The sequence below is a fragment of the Panonychus citri genome, unplaced genomic scaffold, assembly GCF_014898815.1.
Source record: "Panonychus citri isolate SS breed McGregor unplaced genomic scaffold, ASM1489881v1 Contig00072, whole genome shotgun sequence".
Lineage (NCBI taxonomy): Eukaryota > Metazoa > Arthropoda > Arachnida > Trombidiformes > Tetranychidae > Panonychus > Panonychus citri.
In genome coordinates, this window is record NW_026515477.1 from 161,767 (window position 1) to 186,746 (window position 24,980).

General features: G+C 32.6%; 1 protein-coding gene and 1 pseudogene across 1 annotated transcript; both read right to left on the reverse strand.

Moving 5' to 3' along the window:
• Positions 1-914: 914 nt before the first annotated feature.
• LOC128386681 (fatty acid synthase-like) lies at positions 915-13,146 on the reverse strand (annotated as a pseudogene).
• A 138-nt stretch (positions 13,147-13,284) lies between these two features.
• On the reverse strand, positions 13,285-23,230 carry LOC128386678 (fatty acid synthase-like). The gene is given in 5 exon segments (XM_053345745.1): positions 13,285-13,641; positions 13,741-13,813; positions 13,815-21,069; positions 21,582-21,734; positions 22,581-23,230. Coding segments are annotated over 5 exon segments (7,794 nt in total). The 5' UTR covers positions 22,756-23,230; the 3' UTR covers positions 13,285-13,503.
• Between the last annotated feature and the right edge of the window lie 1,750 nt (positions 23,231-24,980).

Genomic DNA, 24,980 nt, shown 5'->3' on the forward strand with positions numbered 1-24,980 from the left:
ATTTGATCGATCACGAAACTAAAGCAGTAAGTTAATTGAGATTAAATATATGATAATAACAATATTTTATCCTTGAAAAGAGGACAAAATCACTAATTGTAAAATAACTCAATTTAAAATTTTGAAATTGATTATCATTGATTAGATAATGTCAATCAAAGTGTTAAGAGATCAGTTAAAGTTGTCCCATCAATAGTGCTTTAATATTCCGACATTACACAAAAGACGTATTTTCTTGCGAAAACTAATTTAATGAATCAAGATATGAAGAAAGACAAATAAATGTATAGATTATATTCTTTTGCTTTATTCAATCAAGACTTAGATATTATCCAAAAAAGTCAAAAATCGAATAACAAATAATTAATCTAAACTATTCCATAAAAATTAACACAAAACGTATTAAATTAATACTTTGTAGCGATATCAATCAAATGCATGTACTTTTATTTTATAATGTATGTTATTGATTCTTAATCATGGTCAAAATAATATGAATTTCTCATTCAACTCATCTTAAATTGTTCACGCTTTCGAGTCTCAATGCATTGATGGTTTTGGATTGATGGCACAGTTTTTTGTCAATGAAAAAATAATAACTTAAACTATGCTATTATCATACGAACAGATTTAACGAGATTAACGAACTTAGTATCATCTTTAATCAAGGTAAGTAATTAATCAGTTGTTTCATCTAAATTCGTATTTACTCAGGCATTTATTGCAATGAATGCCTCATAAAAGCCTAAAGTAATTTCCTTGATTTTTGATCCTCATGATTATGATATTTATGTATCGAGAAAAAATTCGTCTTTAAATTTATTCATTGATTAACAAACTTTTCCCTTGTGTTAAATCATTACCTTTAAATAGATCAAATGATAACGACGATTCTTTGAAAGTAAATGCTCGGATGAGATCGATTTAATTGATTAGATAATTTTTCAATCTGGTTACAAAAAGTATAACAATAATCTGTTGAGAAAAAGTTTAGTAATTTTAGCGAAATGGCCATTTTCAAGATCGGTTTATCTTATTCGGAGCTTATTGAAATGTCAGGAAAATGTCTCAGCTTTTTACCTTTCTACTCATTATTACTATTATATTGTTCATTAGATTGTATGTTAACTTTTCATTTCTTGTCCTGAATTGGCTCATTATGATGAAATTCATTTTCTCGGAGCGGATCTTTAGCGAAGTAAGTAGAATAATTGATAAACCAGTGATTTAACCTTGTAAGCTTTAAGGCATTTGAACCTTACCTGGTACTTGTATTAGAATTAGTTCGAGACAACTCTGGTTCTTCACAAGATTCTAGAATTTAATCATTAAAAATACTGAATTCAATAAAAGTGAGTCTATCAGAACAAGCGGAAAATACAAAAATTGATCACAAAGTTATAAACGATGAATTAGAGAGCGTTAAGATTATTGGATATCGAAGAAATTGTTCGCTATTTTCTCGATAGCGTCCAAATTTAATCCAATTACCGTGTGATGATTACCATCGAAAAAGTGTTCGGTTCCAAGCTAAGAGAAATTAAAAAAATATTGATTAGTAATTGTGACAGAATTAAATTGGTAAATCGATCAATGGGTTTGAATTATTCTTACCTTGAATTGAGTTTGTTTTGCGTTTAGGAATAATGGATGATCAGTTTTAGCTTGAATATGAATCATTTTGGTTAATTTCGATTTCAGTTTTGTTGAATAATTGGCAAGCATTTGTGCTTTTTGAAAATTTAGTTCATTTATTTTAGAAATCATGTCTGCTTTATCTTCGGGAATTCCTTTATCGATCATTATTTTTGTGAATTTTTCGAATCTTTCCTTTCGATTGGAGCAATTTCTTATTTCGAGATCGAATTGATTCGGATCTAGATTTTCAAATACTCTTTTGATTACTCCTTTAACAAATTCTGTTTCTTGGGTACTCATGGGAGCATCTTCAAATCCACTTTTAGTGAATTCTACCACGTTTTTAGCTTTTCAGGATCAGCATCAATAAGAATTAATTTCTCGATTATTGGTCCATTTCCGTTAGATAAAAATCGTTTCTCTAAATCACAGGCGATATTATAAGCAATAATGCCACCAAATGAGTAGCCAATCATGTGTAACTTGTCACTTAGTGAATGACATTTGGTCAGATAATCAGCATAATAATTTGCTGCAGACTCGATTGATGTAAGAGAGGAAAGATCGTAGGTCCAATTAAGTCCAAGTGCTGGTCTTTTCACACGATCAATAAGACCTTTCATCAAATCATAATTTCCCTCAATTGGAGGAAAATAATAAATTGGCTCGAATGAATTTGATCTTTCTAAATCACTGAGATTGCTGGTAACTGTTTTTGGAACTTGAAGAGATAAAAGTGGCCCTATCATCGTATTTATTTCACTCGATTCATTTACACCCAAGCTGTTATTTGTCAAAGATTCTGATGTTTGTTTATCATTTTTAATTTTGTTTGATAATTCTTTCAATTTAATGATGGTTAGAGCTCGAATCTCCTTTGAATTCATTGAGATACTGTACTGTTTCTCTAAAACTTGTTGAACCTCAATTGCCATCAACGAATCCATACCGAGTTCACCTAAAGTAACATTTGGATCAAGTGAGTTAACATCTTTGAAACCCAAAATATGACAAATTGAGCTGACTATGTCTCCAGATCCAGTTGAAAAGCTTTTGGTATCAACTGATTTCACCAAACTTGACACGACGGGCACAGCATAAGCCAACGCTCGTTCTAGTACAGAGAAACAAGAGTGAATTCTTTGAGGCGCTGTTCCATGAACAGAATCAATGTTGCCACCTAATTTTTCAACAACAAATCCAACGTCACCAACGTATCCCCATTGGATCGCTAGGCCATGAAATCCATGTTTGAATCTCTCTTGACAAATCGATTCCATATAAGAATTGGCTAATCCATAATTAGATTGGCCTGGATTTCCTCGTCCACAAGCGACTGATGAGAAGACCACAAAATAATCACAATCAACTGGAGCCATTGATCGAGTTAATTTATCTAAATTCTTTGTTATTTTTACTTTAGATGAACAAACTTTTTCATAAGTTTCAGCATTTTGATCGGATATTAAAGCATCAGACAAAACGAGAGCACAATTAAATATCCCACCAATTGGATAAGGTGAAAGGGATTCGAAAAGAGAACAACAATCTTTTTCATTAGTTAAATCGTGAGTTGATATGATGACATTAGCACCAAGTGACTCTAGTCGATCCAAAGACAGTTTATGGTAAGACGATTTAGGTCCTGATCGAGAATTAAGGACCAATTGACGAGCACCTTTACTAACCAACCAAGAAGCTAATTCCAAACCAAATCCACCGACAATAATATAAGCTTTATTTGGATAGAAAAGCGGTGATTTCATCGACATAGGAGCCGATTTAGTTTCATCCATTTGTTTCGAGTCTTTTGTGGGTAAATAACATTCATCATCGCGAATCTTAACTAACACTTTTCCAATGTGTTTACCTGTGGCCATAAATCGAAAAGCTTTTTCAACCTGATCCATTTCGAATACTTTTCGTGGAAGCGGCTTGACGGCTCCTGAAGCGATTCTTTTAATCATAAGTGATCTTATTTCTTTTCTTAATTGCTCCATACCGTCTATTTTACCAATCACATGACCAGCAGTACTAATGAAGGAATCGAGTAAAATACTATGGAAAGTTCTACTCTCATCAAAAAGTCCCACGTTAATCTTATTATTCTGCATCATATCATATTTACCGATTTCCAGAAATCTTCCACCCGGTGCTAAACATCTAACACTTGCTTGTAGTTTGTCCTCAGATAATGAATTGAGAATCACATCAACACCTCGACCATTTGTGTGTCTAAGAACATGTTCTTCGAATGAAGTTGATCTCGAATGAGCGAAACTCGTCTCGTCCAGTGAAGGAATTGTTCTTGAAGAAATTTCCGCTTCTCATCTGTACCAACCGTTGTAAAGATCTTACAATTCATACTCAAACAAATGTTTATCGCTGCTATTCCAACACCTCCTGTTCCTGCATGAATAAGAACAGATTCTCCTTGACGAAGTTTACCGCGAATCAATAGACTATAAATCACAGTTGTGTAAACGACTGGAACGGTTGCTGCATCTTCCATGCTCCATGTTGAAGGAATAGGCCAGGAGAGATCATTTGATCCGATGATTAGTTTAGTCGCTAATGCTCGATGAGAGACAATACCCATAATCCGGTTACCATTCGAATCGACACCAGCGTATTCTAATCCGATTGGTGTTGCGATTTCTACTGGAGTGCGCCAATCGGGATTAAGATTAGAAGGTAATCTTCCAGTCGCATGCATAATATCTTTGAAATTGAGTGACGAATAGTTGATTGTACAAAGAGATTGACCTTTTTAGGATCAGAAATCGGATTGAATTGAGTCCATACAAGTGATGAAAGATCACCAGGAATTAAACACTGGACATAAGCATCTTTACTTTGGATTAAACATTTGCTATCGGTCTCTGGTTTTGTCGGTATCTCGAAGTGACAATAATCTCCCCATCCGAGTTGATCATCATAAATATTGAATTTACAATCATTGGTTATTAGTTGATGGAAAGTTGGACTATTCAAATCAATGGATGATAAATCGATTCCTTTAGAACCAGGTTGAAGAGCGACACAACGAATTCGAGATCCGTAAGGTTCTAAACTCAGACATTTAGCTAAACCAAGTACACTTACATCGGAAACATTTTGACTAACCAACCAAATTATTGAATCTTCATTGGCTTTTATTTCATCCTTGAGATTCTCAAGCCACGAATATTCAAATGGATTAACTCGGATAATCTTATGTTTCTCAAGATTAATCGACTCTGGTAACTTTTTGAACATTAATCCGACCAAAGGTAACGATTTGGATGAAAGGGTTCGTTTACTTATACAAACCCAATTATTTTCTTTCATTTTTTCAATTAGTACATTTGAGTCAATTGAATGCGGAAGAAAATCTTTCAATAGATTTTGAACAAATGGATTCGATCTTAGACTTTCTAAGTTAGATGAGTTTTCTCTGGTCAATACTAACAAATGACCATTGGGTTTTAGAATCGATTGAATTTTATCGATATTCTCGATTAATGAATCAATTGACTGATTAGTCAGTTTGTAAATAACTAAATCATTTTTACTCAAGTCGCTTGGAGCTGGTGATTCATTGATATCCCAAACAATCGTATTCACTGTGGAAAGTTTATCAGCAATTTCTGGCTCAGGTACATTTGACCGCACTAGAATATGATCTAACTTCATCAATCCCAATGATTGAAGTTCGATAAATGATTTGATACAATCAAAGAGAAAAGCTTGAGAATCATTGATTTCGACAATTTTGCAGGCCGAAGTATTAGAACTGTTATAGAATTGATGACTAGTTGCAGTATTTACAAATGGTTTCAAAAATCTTTGATTAGCATGAAGAACTGCATTTGTACCAATCAACATGTCATCAGATAGTTTAGAGGTAATTTCTATCGTTGGTGTTTCTCCTCGACACAAACAGATCAAATAATTAGCCAATGAATGTTGATCTTTTTTCAGGTCAACTGCATTCGAAAATGATTCCATTTCTTCTGCGCTAATCTCAATAGAGGTTAGAGTCTTTTTTCTTAACAAATCAATTAGTTCAAAAATCATTGCTGAATATGATTCGATTGATTGTCGATTGTCGATTGATGGTCATTTCATTGACTGCACAACTTTCATGAAATGGGATAAAATCGTACGTTTCGAAATTGATTGATTGATTTCGTCGATTTGCATCGGATGCGAAAAGACCTTTACCCAAACACCATCAGTCGTAACTGTCTGAGTTATCGGATCGTGATACACATCGAATTCTGGATTTTTTCGTTTGGATGAGTCTCCATTCGAACTTTCATCATCAGATGAATTTGCGTTTGGTGATTCAGAAGCCTTTTGAGTATCATTTAGATGCAAGGATCTATTGAATCGATTAACTGTTTCCATGATAGATACTGGATCACAGATTAATGATTGAAAACCAGTAGGAATATAAAGGTCACGATTCTTTTGACTTGAGAGCAAAATTAACTGTAAAGCTGAATCAGTAAATGTTACCCAAGTTTTCAGAAAACTGAAAATTCCGGCCTGTGCTCTTTCCTGCATGGATGAAGCTTTTAACTGTGAACTGCTTGTTTCTTGCCACGCAACTTTACCATGTAATCCTGAGCTCGAAGCGGAAGTTAATCGTCGGAAATGTGGACCATAATCGTAACCACGAACTCTTAACTCTTTATAAATATCATCAGTATTTAGATTGTAGGCACTAGTTTCTGCAATTCTCAATTTAGGGTAAGAATTTTTAACAAGATCCAAATCTGGATTACCAAAAACCTTACCAGAAGCAACAATATCGTCACTTTCAATGATAATAAAATTCCCGTTATCAGGCGAATATTGGACGATAAACTTGATCTCCTTTTTGGGTAAAACTGTAGCTCGAATCAATCTGATGTCACGAAATTCAATCGGGAATCGTGTTGCTATGGCTCCATGAAATTTAGCAACCGTGTACCAAACAAACATCAATAACCCAGTCGCTGGATAAAGGATTCGACCATCGATTTTATGATCGGCCAAGAACCAATCTTCAGAATCAGTGAGATTAACTCTGAACTTATAAGTGGTTGTAAGTCTATCATGATTAAAGTATTCAGGATATTTGAAGACTTTCCAATCGGCCGAATGATCAAATTTGATTAATGAATTTAATGAAAGAGTATCAACTGGAACAGGATAATTAATAGTTGGATATAAATGTTCAAGACAATAGTCGATTCCTTGGTCAGCGTAAATTTTACCTAAACAAGTAAATAAACTGTCACCAGATATAAAACCCTTTTCCATATCTGATAAGTTGTAATGGATAAGATTAACAGTTAGGCTTTGCGAATTGACGATTGATTTAGGCAAACAGAATTGTTGCTCATAAATAATAATTATTATCGTCGCAGATAATTCTGTAAAGCTTCTAACAGTTTGAATGTAATGATCTGAGAATAGAATTGTCTTGATCATGTGACTTTTGAATTTATTCATAATTTCTTGATTTTGTCCTGGATTTAAGAAAATATTTTTATCAAAGTCATTGCCAGGATCAAGAATTGATTCTCCAGGCCATTTAATCGTAATATTAGCAAGTTGTAGATTGATGATCGAATAAAATATCTCTTCATAATGTCCAGAAATGATACATGATTTACCCGATGTTTTCTTTGTGAGTTTGATTCCTTCTGATAAATGAGGTTTAATTTGTTCGTATGACGATAAAACTTCAATTGTTGGATTGATTATTGATTGGTCTTTTATTTGGACGAAATGTCCGAACCAATAAGCAGTTAGAATGACTTCTTGTTCAGTCATCTTATTGTTAGCATAAAGATTAATCAAAGATCCAATTGTTGAAATCGCAACTCCATCGATATTTAATTTGATGGATTTAAATAGATTAACAATCGCCAATTGAATAGCAATTGATTTAACAATCGATTCCAAAGGGTTGGAAACTTTCATCTCACCAAAAACGAGATCAAATAAATTCAAGTCAAACTGTTTGAGGTAAGTTGTCAATCTATTGATGGTATCAGAGAAAACAGGTAAATCTTTTAGATTTTGATCAACGTTGATTAGATTTGTTGATGATGTCAAATAGACTTTTTATGCTCAACTGAATCGAGTTGATTTCCAATGAAATGTTTCATAAAATATTTTCCAGGTTCTCCTTCAATCAATGTGTATCCTCGATGAAGCATTTTACGAGTTTTTGAATATTCATTAAGAAGATCAAGAAATGATCTGGTTAATTTATTGACCGATGATTCGAGATAATTTTGGACATATTTAATACCTTCGACTGAACGACCAGGGATATTTACTAATCGAGGACATTTTGATAAAGTTAAATTGAACTCATCAGCCGATGATCGGACATCATGACCTCGGAGAATAACATGAGCATTAGCACCTCCAAATCCAAAGCAACTTAGCGAGATAATTTCGTCTTCGAAATGACTAATTTTCGTAACTGGAACAATTGTCTTATTCATTAGTCCTTCAATTCGAGGATTAGGAGTTTTTAAATGTAAATTAGGAGGAATCAGACCTTTTTGAAATATCATATTGGCTTTAATCAAAGCGCAAATACCTGACGCACCTTCAGCATGTCCCATATTAGATTTTAAACACCCAACTTTCAGTGGATCTGATGGATCTCGCCCGATACAAAAAACATCGTGAATTGCGTTTAGTTCAACGGGATCACCAGCCTGAGTACCAGTACAATGAGCCTCGACATAGGTTACTTTAGTGGGATCAAGACCAACTTCGGTGTAGGTTTCATAAATCAATTGTCGTTGTAAATCGACCGATGGAAATGAAATACCCTGATCTTTATAACCATCGATATTGGATCGAGAATTAACTATCGTTGAGTAAATACGTTTAGAATCGGGTGCTTTTTGTAAAACAATACAACAAACGCCTTCAGATCTTCCATAACCATCAGCTGATTTATCGAGACATTTTGATCTACCATAACGGGAAACCATTTGTAGGTCACGAAATTGTTCAGTAACAAATGGGACTAAGCAAATGTTGAATCCAGCAAACAAAGCTCTATCGCAAATCCCTGATTTAATTGTTGCGAATGCTTCATTCAGTGCTGAAAACTTGACCCACATGCAGTGTCGAAATGACACACTGGTCCATTCAGATCGAAAATATAAGGAACCAATGTTGCATACATTTGTTTGTATTCAGGATACTCAAGTGGCTCTTCACCCCAGGCTATTTCAGTCTCTGCACATGATGACCCATAGAAAAATCCAGTTTTAGATCCTCTTAATGATTCAATGGACAAACCTTAAATGTAAACAGATATAATTCAGTGTCAATTGGCAATGTTAAAAATTATCTTAATGATGTTTATATTTCTGGTCATTCTTGGTATAATTAATTTTTATTCAAAACAATTAAGCTAAAATCCTTTAGAAGCCATGAGAGAGTGGTCGTTCATCTTCGAGTGCTAATATCTCCGAAACTGAGGTATGACTGGTAATGTTTTTGACTAATTTTTTAAAATTGATTAGCGGCTGACTGGATAGACTTATTGACTTTATTCAAACGTTATAATTACGATTAACTCTCTGGCTACAATTGATGAAAAATTCAATTTCATGATGATTACGATTGAAAAAATACGGAGGGCCAAATGGGGAATCGTCTTCTTTTGGATCTAATTCTCTTGAGAGTTGAGATCAATTTATGAAAATTAACATGTAACATGGCCTATGCAAATGTCAAATATGAAAATCTCAGCACTAAAGGCCATTTTGTTATTAAATTTTGAAGTTGATTTTAATGAAAATGATATTCAATTAGTTTAGGAACTTGGGCTGGATTGAGGCAATTCGCTGATCTTTTTTCTTATTACTAAATTATTTATTGTAATATCCGACTAGAATTTAGATCAATTGCTCGAATAATTAACCAAATAATAGAAAAATAACATTAACATTGGTTTGTATGGAAATTTAACTTTCGAGTTCGAACTTTTGTCCATAAAAAAGCCATTTATCGACATTTTTCTGAAATTTTTTCTAAGGTTAAATAATAGTCCAGAAATAGGTTATAATTAGTTTTTAATCGTCGAAATTCTAGAAAAAACTTTTATCTAATTATTTATTCGAGCATTAGAAAGTATTTTTTGCATTCGAGAGATAGAATTTCCATAAAATTTTGTCTATTTTTGTTCAAAATTAGGTATCGCAGTCTGTTTTCTAAAAATACAACGGAATTGTGGCCGGAGCACTTTAGATATTTTGGTAAGATCTTAGTTAATGGTTGGAGGTGTGGCCAATGGTTAGTTTTCACACTAATCTTATCAATTAATCGATTTAATTAATTAACATGAGACCTTATGATGAAGACTATTGTTTTTTTAAAATGAGTTTCCATGAGTTTGATTTTTCTAAATTAACTTTAGTTAATTTTGATTCAATGATTACATGTGACCGTGAAATATTACCTGGGTTTGAGTTTGCTAAACATGTTAAATTGATCAATGCCCCTAAAGCCCATCGATGTGTCGACTCTAATTGTGACGGTGTAATGACTATTGAGAAAAGAGATTCACTCAAATTGAAATACCGGTACCACTGCAACAAGTGCAACGCAGTACTTAACTTAGCCCAATATACATGGTTTTCAGGTAGCCGGTTGGATGTGTTGATGTCGTTGAGGTTGATATTTTTTTGGACAACCAAATGCTCAGTAAATTTTACCGCTAAAGCCCTTGGGCTAAATAAAAATACTGTGCTTAATTACTTCAGCGAGTTAAGAGAGATATGTATTAATAAATGTACTGACAACAAGGTAAAAATCGGTGGTGATGGTCATGAGGTCGAGGTGGACGAAACTAAGGTTTTTCACAGAAAAAGTCATCGTGGTCGTTTAACGTTTCAAGAGAGAAAAAAGTCGTGGGTTATTGGAGGCATTGATCGTGAAACAAATGCTTGTTTCGCTGAGCTGGCAGCCGACCGAGGATCTGAAACAATTAAGGTGCTAATAACCCGACGTGTTCACCAAAAAACTCGTCTATTGACGGACAAGTGGAGATCTTATTTGTGTCTCAATAATTGTGGTTATGTAGTGAACCAAGTTAATCACTCGAAAAATTTTGTTGATCCAAATGATCCGACCGTCAACACACAAAAAATAGAGAGAAACTGGCGCTCACTTAAGGCCTGCTTACCGAAAAGTGCACATGGAAAAGGTCGAAGTAGTTACATAGAAGAATTTGTCTATCGGAAAACATATTTTACGAAAAATTTTGGTTCTAATTACTCGATTGTACTACAAGATATCGCTTCTTTCTATCCGGGTTGTTTCTTATATGAATGAGTGAATTAAATCGATTAATTGATAAGATTAGTGTGAAAACTAACCATTGGCCACACCTCCAACCATTAACTAAGATCTTACCGATATTTTTTTACCAAAAAAATTTGATTCTCTGTAAGGACATGAAAAGTTGTCGATGGAATAAAAAATTCATGATCTGGAAACGTATCGTTGCTGAGAAAAAGCGACCTTTCAACTTCGAGCTTGCTTTTCTCGAAAACTACTGATCAGATAAAAAAAAAATAAAAAAATGTATTTGGACTTCATATTTGTGATCCTACACAAAGTTTTAGCTCTTAACTCAAAACTAAAATTTGATTTGATTATCTCTTACCTGAATCAATGATCGCCTCATAAGTGACCTCCAATAATTTCCTTAATTGTGGATCCATATGATGAGCTTGATATTCGGGGATCGAAAAAAATTGAGCATCGAATTTGTTTAAATTACAAACTTTTCCACTTGCTTGAGGTAAACCATTATGACCTGTAAATCCATTCATTCAACGTATAAAATATAATTAATAACTAGCAAGAATAATTAAATGATCCATTTAATTAGAGAACAATTGTTTCTTTCTTAAGGTATGACTGGTAATGTTTTGGATTAATTTTTTAAAATTAATATCAACTCTTCTATTCCTTATCTTATTTCATGGAATAGTCCAAAAGTCTTGTGAGTAAAGGAGATTGATTTTATCTTAAATTGTATCGATATCATTGTTAGCACAAAGTTATCATAGTTGGAAATTTGATGAATAATAATAATAAAATAAATATAAATAATAAATTATAAGAAATGCAAAATAATAATAAAGGTAAAGCGAAAGAATATGCAAATTACTGATAGAGATAATGGATTTTTGACTTATAGCCTTAGGTAGGTTTAGGTTTTTATCGGAAACTCAAAAAGCGTAATTCGAAATATTTTCATAATGATTAAATCATACAGTCCATTGAACCGATAAGCAGTAATTGTTGATATTAATTACTGATGAATTTATTTACCTGAACGGAATCGATCATTTCCTCCGGTCATTAGATCAACTGAATTAAATAAATTTTCAATAAATTCATCCACTGATTCTGATTTCGGAAATCGTCCAGACATTCCTGAGATGACCACATCCTCTTTCACTTTCCATTTACGATGAATAAAGTTATCGTTATATTTAATATCCATTATTTTAGTTTTGTTAATTGGACAATAAAGAAATAATATGAATTATTGTTAATTAGAACGCTTAAAAAATGAAACAAGTAAAGGATGAGTATACAAAATTCAGAATTTCACTTATATATTTAGAGTATAAGACGATCAAGGTTCTTTCGAGCATTGAATATAAAATTACAATTGTAAAGTTGATGATAGATTAATAGGAAAAGTTATCGGTTAGATTATTAAGATAAATGCGATGTATATTCGCATTATCTGAGTGCATCGTAGCTCCGCCTGATCGGAACCTCTTTCAGGGCCAATTCTGTTTTCGTTGATTCCTTTGGACACTCAGAAATTTTAATACAATAAGTTTATCGAGAATAAAACAAAATCAAAACAGAAAATTAATGACAATTAAGTATAATTAACTTACTCTCTCTTGAAAAGTTCAAAATTGATTAATATTGTTGCAATTCAACATGTTTGATTAACTTGTTAGCTTTTAATTTAATTATCCTTTACGAACTTTCATTTAATTAATTGATATGATTATAATCAGAATAATTTTCGCCTTTTTGTTTTCTCTGAATTAAGATGAAGATAATAAGAGTTATTTTCCAAATAATTTCAGAACTCTTAAACTGCTCTAAGATCAATAGTTATTTAATTATTCTGACGTAAAGTGATTAAAATTATCATTTAATTTAATTGGATGTGATTAAAGCAAAAAGATACAAAAACTTTTCTTTCTCAATTTATAAACTTACATTTTGATTAACCTTCGATGAAACGAAAACAAGATTAATTTTCTCGAGATAATCGGAATCAGATAGATTGATTCTTATCGATTAGATAGTTGATTGTAAAGTTTAATTATAATAAAGATAATTTGATAACATGAAGGTTAACATAAAATTATGAGGGAACTGAACTTGTTGTTTATCAAATTGATAATATCAATAATAAAACTGATGATTAATTGTTGTTTTTAATTACATTGTTATTGTATCAATGTTACTTGTTTATTTGTCGGTATTAAGTCAATCGGTAACTGAATTTGTTGATTAAAATCTTGTGAGTGAATTATTTGCATTTGATGATCATCAAAACTCAGGCCTTTAGTTAATTATTAATAGATTAAATTAATTCAAAATATTAATTTAATAATTATGCAAACAATTAAAAGTACATTTGTATTATTTTCTTAGTGGATTTACTTGTAAATCAATCTTGTCAAGAAAACTTTTCAACGATTTATAGTTGATATTAACTTGACTTTATATTTATCGATATTTACGAAATTATGAATTTATATCCTAAACAATTGCTGATTATAATTCTTGGTTATTAATTCAATTAGATTATTGGGTGTTTGTTATATCGTTATTATTATCATCTTCTTGGATAATGAAGAAATTGTTTGTTATTTTCTCGATAGCGTCCAAATTTGATCCAATTACCGTGTGATGATTACCATCGAAAAAGTGTTCGGTTCCAAGCTAAGAGAAAATCGCATAAATAATTAGTAAACTGTGGACAAGATCAGATTGGTTATTCAATTGATCAGTAGCTTTGAACTTTACTTTGGTTTTTCTTACTTTGAATTGAGTTTGTTTTGCATTTTGTAGTAATGGTAGATCAGTTTTAGCTCGAATATGAATTATTTCAGTTTTTCGATTTCATTTTTGGTGAATAATTGGCAAGAATTTGTGCTTTTTGAAAATTAAGTTCATTTACTTTAGAAATCATATCTGCTTTATCTTCGGGAATTCCTTTATCGATCATTATTTTTGTGAATTTTTCGAATCTTTCTTTTCGATTGGAGCAATTAGCTATTTCAGCATCGAATTGATTTGGGTCGAAATTCGCTAAAATTCTTTTCATTACACTCTTAATAAACTCAGTCTCTTGGGTACTCAAAGGAGCATCATCGATACGATTTTTGAGAGTTTCTACCACGTTTTTCAACTTTTCAGGATCAGCATCTATTAGAATTAATTTCTCGATAATAGGTCCACTTCCGTTGGACACAAATCGAGTTTCCAATTCACAAGCGATATTATAAGCAATAATTCCTCCAAAAGAATAGCCAATCATATGTAACTTGTCACTTGGTGAATGACATTTGGTCAAATAATCAGCATAATAATTTGCTGCAGACTCGATTGATGTAAGAGAGGAAAGATCGTAGGTCCAATTAAGTCCAAGTGCTGGTCTTTTGATACGATCAATTAGACCATTCAATATATCATAATTTCCTTCAAGGGGAGGAACATAATAGATCGGTCTGAATGAATTTGATTCTTTTAATGCACTATTTAGATTGCTGGTTATTGTTTTTGGAACTTGCAGAGATAAAAGTGACCCTGTCATCGTATTTATTTCACTCGATTCATTTACGCCCAAGCTGTTATTTGTCAGAGATTCTGATGTTTGTTTACCATTTTTAATTTTGTTTGATAATTCCTTTAATTTAATGATGGTTAGAGCTCGAATCTCCTTCGAGTTCATTGAGACACTGTACTGTTTCTCTAAAACTTGTTGAACTTCAATCGCCATCAACGAATCCATACCGAGTTCACCTAAAGTAACATTTGGATCAAGTGAGTTAACATCTTTGAAACCCAAAATATGACAAATTGAACTGACTATGTCTCCAGATCCAGTTGAAAAGCTTTTGGTATCAACTGATTTCACCAAACTTGACAAAACAGGAACAGGATAAACCAATGCTCGTTCTAGTACAGAGAAACAGGAGTGAATTCGTTGAGCTTGTGTACCTCGAATAGAATCAACTTGAACTCCGAATTTTTCAACAACAAATCCAACATCACCAACGTATCCCCATTGGATCGCTAGACCATGAAGTCCATGTTTGAATCTCTCTTGACAAATCGATTCCATATAAGAATTGGCTAATCCATAGTTAGATTGACCTGTATTACCTCGTCCACAAGCGACTGATGAAAAGATGACAAAATAATCAACTGGAGCCATTGATCGAGTTAATTTATCTAAATTCTTTGTTATTTTTACTTTAGATGAACAAACTTTTTCATAAGTTTCAGCATTTTGATCGGATATTAAAGCATCAGACAAAACGAGAGCACAATTAAATATCCCACCAATTGGATAAGGTGAAAGGGATTCGAAAAGCGAACAACAATCTTGTTCATTAGTTAAATCGTGTGTCGATATGATGACATTAGCACCAAGTGACTCTAATCGATCCAAAGACAGTTTATGATAAGACGTCTTAGGTCCTGATCGAGAATTAAGAACCAATTGACGAACACCTTTTTTGACCAACCAAGATGCTAATTCCAAACCAAATCCACCGAACCCGCCGATAATAATATAAGCTTTAGTTGGATAGAAAATCGGAGATCTAATTGCCAATGGGATCGATTGAGCTTCATGTATATTTTTCAATGCTTCTGTGGTAGAATTAATTTCGTCATCTAGAATCCTAACCAAGACTTTCCCAATATGTTTACCTGTAGCCATAAATCGAAAAGCCTTTTCAACCTGATTTATTTCGAAAACTTTTCGTGGAAGTGGCTTAACTGCTCCTGAAGCGATTCCTTGGATCATAAATGATCTAATTTCCTTTCTGGCTGGTTCCAAATTGTCTTTTTCACCGACCATATGACTTGAAGTGTTGAAAAACAAATCGAGTAAAATACTATGGAAAGTTCGACCCTCATCGAAAAGTCCCACGTTAATCTTATTATTCTGCATCATGTCATATTTACCGATTTCAAGGAACCGACCACCCGGTGCTAAACATCTAACACTTGCTTGTAGTTTGTCCTCAGATAATGAATTGAGAATCACATCAACACCTCGACCATTTGTGTGCCTAAGAATATGTTCTTCGAATGTAGTTGATCTCGAATGAGCGAAACTCGTCTCGTCGAGTGAAGGAAATTGTTCTTGGAGAAACTTCCGTTTTTCGTCTGTACCAACCGTTGTAAAGATTCGACAATTCATACTAAGACAAATGTTTATCGCTGCTATTCCAACTCCTCCAGTTCCTGCATGAATAAGAACAGATTCTCCTTGATGAAGTTTACCACGAATCAATAGACTATAAAGCGCAGTTGCATAAACAACCGGTACGGTAGCTGCATCTTCCATGGTCCATGTTGAAGGAATAGGCCAACTGAAATCATTTGGCCCAATTATGAGTTTAGTCGCTAATGCTCGATGAGGGACAAGACCCATAATCCTGTTACCATTCGAATCGACACCAGCATATTCTAATCCGATTGGTGTTGGCATTTCTATTGGCGTGCGCCAATCGGGATTCAGATTAGAAGGTAGTCTTCCAGTCGTATGCATAATATCTTTGAAATTAAGAGACGAATAGTTGATTGTCACGAGAGATTGACCTTTTTTAGGGTCAGGAATTGGATTGAATTGAGTCCATACAAGTGATGAAAGATCACCAGGAATTAAACATTGGACATAAGCATCTTTACTTAGGATTAAACATTTGCTATCGGTCTCTGGTTTTGTCGGTATCTCGAAGTGACAATAATCTCCCCATCCGAGTTTATCGTCATAAATATTGAATTTACAATCATTGGTTATTAGTTGACGGAAAATTGAACTATGCAAATCGATTGATGATAAATCGATTCCTTTAGAACCAGGTTGAAGAGCAACACAACGAATTCGAGATCCATAAGGTTCTAAACTCAGACATTTAGCTAAACCAAGTACACTCACATCGGAAACATTTTGACTTATCAACCAAATGATTGATTCCTCATCAGCTTTTATTTCATCTTTGAGATTATCGAGCCACGAATATTCAAATGGATTAACTCGGATAATCTTATGTTTTTCAAGATTAATCGACTCTGGTAACTTTTTGAACATTAATCCGACCAAAGGTAACGAATCAGGTGAAAGGGTTCGTTTACTTATACAAACCCAATTATTTTCTTTCATTTTTTCAATTAGTACATTTGAGTCAATTGAATGCGGAAGAAAATCTTTCAATAGATTTTGAACAAATAGATTCGATCTTAGACTTTCTAGGTTAGATGAGTTCTCTCTAGTCAATACTAACAAATGACCATTGGGTTTTAGAATCGATTGAATTTTTTCGATATTCTCGATTAATGAATCAATTGACTGATTAGATAGTTTGTAAATAACTAAATCATTTTTACTCAAGTCGCTTGGAGCTGGTGATTCATTGATATCCCAAACAATTGTATTCACAGCCGAAAGTTTATCAGCAATTTCTGGCTCAGGTACAGTTGATCTCACCAGAATATAATCTGATTTGATCAATCCTAATGATTGAAGCTCGATAAATGATTTGATAGAATCAAAGAGGAAAGCTTGAGAATCATTGATTTCGACAATTTTGGAGTTCGAATTGTCAGAACTGTTATAGACTTGATAATTAGCTGCTGTATTTACAAAAGCTTTCAGAAATCGTGGATCTGAATGAAGAACTGCATTTGTACCAATCAACATGTCATCAGATAGTTTAGAGGTAATTTCTATTGTTGGTGTTTCTCCTCGACACAAACAGATTAAATAATTAGCCAATGAATGTTGATCTTTTTTCAGGTCAATTGTATTCGAAAATGATTCCATTTCCTCTGCGCTAATCTCAATCGAGGTTAGAGTCTTTTTTTTAAACAAATCAATTAGTTCAAAAATCATTGCTGAATAAGATTCGATTGATTGTAAGGTCATTTCATCGACTACACAACTTTCATGAAATGGAACAAAGTCATAGGTCTCGAGTGTAACTGATTGATTTCGTCGATTTGCATCGGATGCGAGGAGACCTTTGATCCAAATACCATCGGTCATAACTGTCTGAGTTATCGGGTCGTGATACACATCAAATTCTGGATTTTTTCGTCTGGATGAGTCTCCATTCGAACTTTCATCCTCAGATGGATTTGCGTTTGGTGATTCAGAAGCCTTTTGTGTATCATTTAGATGCAAGGATCTATTGAATCGATTAACTGTTTCCATGATAGATACTGGATCACAGATTAATGATTGGAAACCTGTAGGAATATAAAGGTCACGATTCTTTTGACTTGAGAGCAAAATTAACTGTAAAGCTGAATCAGTAAATGTTACCCAAGTTTTCAGAAAACTGAAAATTCCGGCTTGAGTTCTTTCTAACATGGATGAAGCTTTTAACTGCGAGCTATTCGGTTCTCGCCATTCAACTTTTCCATGTAATCCTGAGCTCGAAGCTGAAGTTAATTTCTGGAAATGTGGACCATAATCGTAACCACGAACTCGTAACTCTTTATAAATATCATCAGTATTTAGATTGTAATCACTAGTTTCTTCAATTCTCAATTTAGGGTTAGAAGTTTTAACAAGATCCAAATCTGGATTACCAAAAGCTTTACCAGAAGCAACAATATCATTACTTTCAATGATATTAAAAGTCCCGTTATCAGGTGAATATTGGACGCTAAATTTGATATCCCTTTTTGGAAGAACTGTAGCTCGAATCAATCTGATGTCACGAAATTCAATTGGAAATTTTGTCGGTACGGATCCGTGACATTTAGCAACCGTGTACCAAACAAGCATCAATAACCCAGTCGCTGGATAAAGGATTCGACCATCGATTTTATGATCGGCCAAGAACCAATCTTCAGAATCAGTGAGATTAACTGTGAAATTATTGGTGGTTGTTAATTTCGTTATATTGAAGTATTCAGGATATTTGAAGACTTTCCAATCGGCCGAATGATCAAATTTGATTAATGAATTAAGTGAAAGAGTATCAACTGGAACAGGATAATTAACAGTTGGATATAAATGTTCAAGACAATAATCGATTCCTTGGTCAGCGTAAATTTTACCTAAACAGGTAAATAAACTTTCACCAGATAGAAAACCTTCATCGTTGTTGGATAAATTATATTGAATAAAATTAACAGTTGGACTTTTTGAATTGACGATTGTTTTCGGTGCATAGAATGGTTGCTCATCAATAGTAATTATTATCGTTGCGGCTTGTGTAAGCTTTTTAACCATTTGAATGTAATGATCTGAGAATAAAATTGTCTTGATCATGTGACTTTTGAATTTATTGATAACTTCTTGATTCCGTCCTGGATTCATTAAGATATTTTTATCTAAACCATTGAAATATCCACGATCGTCAATTGATTCTCCAGACCATTTAATCGTTATATTAGCAAGTTGTAGATTGATGATCGAATAAAATATTTCTTCATAATGTCCTGAGATGATACATGATTTACCTGATGTTTTCTTTGTGAGTTTTATTCCTTCTGATAAATGAGGTTTAATTTGTTCATATGACGATAAAACTTCAATTGTTGGATTGATTATTGATTGGTCTTTTATTTGGAAGAAATGTCCAAACCAATAAGCCATTAGAATGACTTCTTGTTCAGTCATCTTATTGTTGGCATAAAGATTAATCAAAGATCCAATTGTTGGAATCACAACTCCATCGATATTTAATTGTATCGATTTAAATAGATTAACAAGCGCCAATTGAATAGCAATTGATTTAACAATCGATTCCAAAGGGTTGATAACTTCCATCTCACCAAAAACGAGATCAAATAAATTCGATTTAAAAGGTTTGAGGTAAGATACTAATCTATTGATGGTATCAGAGAAAACAGGTAAATCTTTAAGATTTGGATCAACGTTGATTAGATTTGTTGATGATGTTAAATAGACTTTTTTATGCTCAACTGAATCGAGTTGATTTCCAATGAAATGTTTCATTGAATATTTTCCAGGTTCTCCTTCAATCAATGTGAATCCACGATGAGACATTTTACGAGTTTTCGAATATTCATTAAGAAGATCGAGAAATGATCTGGTTAATTTATTGACCGATGATTCGAGATAATTTTGGACATGTTTTATGCCCTCAACTGAACGACCAGGGATATTTACTAATCGAGGGCATTTTGATAAAGTTAAATTGAACTCATCAGCCGATGATCGGACGTCATGACCTCGGAGAATAACATGAACATTAGCACCACCGAAACCAAAGCAACTCAGTGAAATAATTTCACCTTTGAAAGGAGTAATGGTTGTAACTGGAACAATTGTCTTATTCATTAGTCCTTCAATTCGAGGATTAGGACTCTCGAAATTTATATTTGGAGGGATAAGACCTTTTTGAAATACCATGTTGGCTTTAACTGTAGCGCAAAGACCTGACGCGGCCTCAGCATGTCCCATATTAGATTTTAAACACCCAACTTTCAGCGGGTCTGATGGATCTCTACCAATACAAAAAACATCGTGAATTGCGTTTAGTTCAACGGGATCACCAGCCTGAGTACCAGTACAATGAGCCTCGACATAGCTCACTTTGGTTGGATCAAGATCAACTTCAGTGTAAGTTTCGTACATCAACTGTCGTTGTAATTTGACCGATGGAAATGAAATACCCTGATCTTTATAACCATCGGCATTGGATCGACAATTAACTATCGTTGAGTAAATACGTTTAGCATCTGGTGCTTTTTGTAATACGATACAACAAACGGCTTCAGATCTTCCATAACCATCAGCTGATTTATCGAGACATTTTGATCTACCATAACGGGAAACCATTTGTAGGTCACGAAACTGTGTAGTGACAAATGGTATTAAGCAAATGTTGAATCCAGCGACCAAAGCTTTATCACAAATTCCTGATTTAATTGCTGCGAATGCTTCATTCAGTGCTGAAAAACTTGACCCACAGGCTGTGTCGAAGTGACCTATTGGTCCTTTCAGATCGAAAACATAGGAAATCAATGTTGCATACATTTGTTTGTATTGAGGAAACTCAAGTTGCTCTTCCGCCCAGGCTATTTCAGTCTCAGCAAATGATGACCCATAGAAAAATCCAGTGTTAGTTCCTCTTAATGATTCAATTCCCAAACCTAAGGTATAAACAGATAAATCCCAAAGAATTTGAGTTTCCAGACTTTTTTAATCATTTTAAATTGTTATTTACAATTCAGGTGAAATATTATAATAGCTGATTGATTAAAATAAGTAAGTATATTCCAAAAACACGTGTCATTCAAATTCAATTTCTCAAACAATTTCGACAGAAAGTTTGGCCATACTTGTCACTTATATCAATAAATTACGAATTGATATTAATGAAAAGTTTCGATCATTATATTTTAAAGGCATTATTGTCAATTGAATTTAGTTTGATTTTAGAGCTCAATCCGTTTCATTCCTTACACCCTTTAATTATTTTTTAATTCAATCAATTTGAACCTAAAGACTTAACTCTGATTCGGTCCATTATAATTGCCACAATTCAATATTTTTGTAACTAAAAATATTGGTTCTAAGTGTAGCAAGACTAACTAATGAACTAATGATTCGTCTAAATAAAAAATTTCAATCAAGATTGTAATTGACTTAAATCATTTCTTACCTGAATCAATGATCGCCTCATAAGTGACTTCCAACAATTTCCTCAACTGTGGGTCCATGAGATCTGCCTGATATTCAGGGATCGAAAAAAATTGAGCATCGAATTCATGTAGATTACAAACTTTTCCACTTGCTTGAGGTAAACCATTATGACCTGTAAATTAATCGATTGAACGTAGACTATTAAAAAGTAGCAAGAATTTTCTTGAGGACATCAAGAAGAAAATGGTAAATGTAGAAAATGATCTGTTTCTTTTAATAACGCATATGAAATGAGTATATTCAAAATTTTATGGTTACTTTTTCACTTCTATTCTACTCTTCTACTTCTATTATCCTTGTTCTACAGAAAAGTATGAGAATATTGTGAATAAAGAATTTTACATTCAATTTATAAACATCGTTGAAATTATTATACATATGTAACAGTTAGAAGTTTGCTCGATGCATTGTAAGAAAGGAAAAGAAAGAAAGAAAGAAAGAAAGAAAGAAAGAAAGAAAGAAAGAAAGAAAGAGAGAGAGAGAGAGAGAGAGAGATTCTCTCAATGATTCAAAAATTAGTATACAGCCAAAGACTTTGAGTTTGCAACCACTTTTTAAATCATTCACGCAGTCAATGACAAGCAAATAACTTTTGATATCTGACCAGTTGACCATTTTAAGACTACATCACTTAAATTAGTGGACAAACTTATCATCATATCTCTGGGTTAACTTTATCTCTCATTGATTATATTCAACTGCGTGGATGATTTAAAAAGTGGTTGCGAACTCAAAGTCTTTGGTTGTATATAAATTTTGACCTTTAGCTTTATAAATTCGGTAAAGTTTTTTCTGATTGAGACTAACAAAAACTAAATTTTACGTATGTTTATAGCTCAAGGTAAATTCTTCTCGGAAAATCAAAAAATCGTAATAATTTTATGTTGACTAAATCATAAAATCCATTAAACCGATAAGCGGTAATTTTTGATAATTAGTAATTAATAAATTTATATACCTGATTGAAATCGATCATTTCCTCCGGTCATCATATCAACTGAGTTAAATAGATTTGCTGTAAATTCATCCACCGAATCTGATTTTGGGAATCGACCAGACATTCCCGAGATGACCACATCCTCTTTCACTTTCCATTTACGATGAATAAAGTTATCATTGTATTTAATATCCATGATTTTTGTGTTGTGAATTGAAATGAAAATAATTAACTAGAATAATTGGAAAATAAGACAAGTTGAGCATAAAAAATACAAAGTTAAACTTTTATTAAAAATATAAGATCAAGATTCGTTGGAGAATCGAATTTAAAATTACAATTGGAAAGTTGAAGATGAACTAACAAGAGAGTTATCGGTTAGATTATCGAGATATATTCAGATCATCTGAGTGAGAAAGTGTATCATAGCTCCGCCTGATCGGAACCTCTTTCAGGGCCAATTCTGTTTTCGTTGATTCCCTTGGACACTCAGAAATTTTAATACAATAAGTTTATCAAGAATAAAACAAAATCAAAACAGAAAATTAATGACAATTAAGTATAATTAACTTACTCTCTCTTGAAAAGTTCAAAATTGATTAATATTGTTGCAATTCAACATGTTTGATTAACTTAATTTGTTAATTGAACGTCAATTAAGCTCATGTGTTACCGATTTTTAGTTGTTAGCTTTTATTAATAATTTAATTATCCTTTACGAACCTTCATTTAATTAATTGATATGATCATAATCAGAATAATTTTCGCCTTTTTGTTTTCTCTGAATTAAGATGAAGATAATAAGAGTTATTTTCCAAATAATTTCAGAACTCTTAAACTGCTCTAAGATCAATAGTTATTTAATTATTCTGACGTAAAGTGATTAAAATTATCATTTAATTTAATTGGATGTGATTAAAGCAAAAAGATACAAAAACTTTTCTTTCTCAATTTATAAACTTACATTTTGATTAACCTTCGATGAAACGAAAACAAGATTAATTTTCCCGAGATAATCGGAATCAGATAGATTGATTCTTATCGATTAGATAGTTGATTGTAAAGTTTAATTATGATCAAGATAATTTGATAACATGAAGGTTAACATAAAATTATGAGGGAACTGAACTTGTTGTTTATCAAATTGATAATATCAATAATAAAACTGATGATTAATTATTGTTTTTAATTACATTGTTATTGTATCAATGTTAATTGTTTATTTGTCGTAGGACTTTATTGAGAAATTATAACAATCCATTTAATTTACTGGAATTGTAACAAGCACAGACAATTTATATCAACATTCAATTGATCAAATTACAGAGCCAATGATCATTAATTATTGATTCCAAAGGGTATCAAAAATAAAACACATTGATCTCTAAAATTAAACTAAATTCAATTGATTTTAGATAATTGTTATCTAAACAAATCGGTAACTGAATCTGTTGATTAAAATTCTCGTGAGTGAATTGTTATCATTTTATCATCATCATAACTCAGGCCTTTAGTCTAATTATCTTGAATTAAATATTAATTTAATAATTAAGGCGTTGAATAATTATGCAAACAATACTAACAATTAAACAACATTAGTATTACGTTCTTAGTGGATTTGCTTGTGAATCAATTTGTCAGTTAATCATGTCAAGAAAACTTTTCAAAGGTTAATGGTTGATAAAAAAAGCGGAATCAGATAGATTGATCCTCATCGATTAGATAGCTAGTTGTACGGTTAATTATAATCATGATAATTTAATATCCCGAAGGTTATGAAGAACTAAACTTGTTGTTTATCAAAATAAAACTGATGATTAATTATGGCTTTCATCACTATAGAATTAGTGATGAACGATCATCGATCGAAAATATCGATCCATGTTCCACCAAATTTCTCTAATAGTTTTACTCAATTTTAATCAATAAAAAGTTCGCACCATTGACTACGAAGCAGAGATATTAATAATTGCTTTTACTTTTGTTTCTTTCTTTTCCCTCTGTTTGCAATGATAGATTTTCTCGCAAAATCGATCGGTCAATTTTATTCTAAATAGGGTCGACCGACTTATTGATTCGGATCGGTGACCGATCATCGGTCCATCACTATTTTCAATTACATTAGAATTGTATATCACTTTTATCGGCCGTATAATTTTATTTACAGTCAAACCATTTAGGTTGAACCAAGTTTCTATTTAGCACAGAATATTTTCTATTTAGTTTGGACATGCCATCGGCTAATCCATCGGGATAATCTCTTTTCTCTAAAAGGGTTGGAATTTTTTCTATTTCCACGGGAAGATTTTCTATTTAGTTTGAACATTTTCTTCTGATTTTTTATCATTTCTCCTTCGAGACTTGTTTAAATGTAAATCATCATGTTCTCATAATAGTTGATTTAATCGTTTGCAGTGGCCA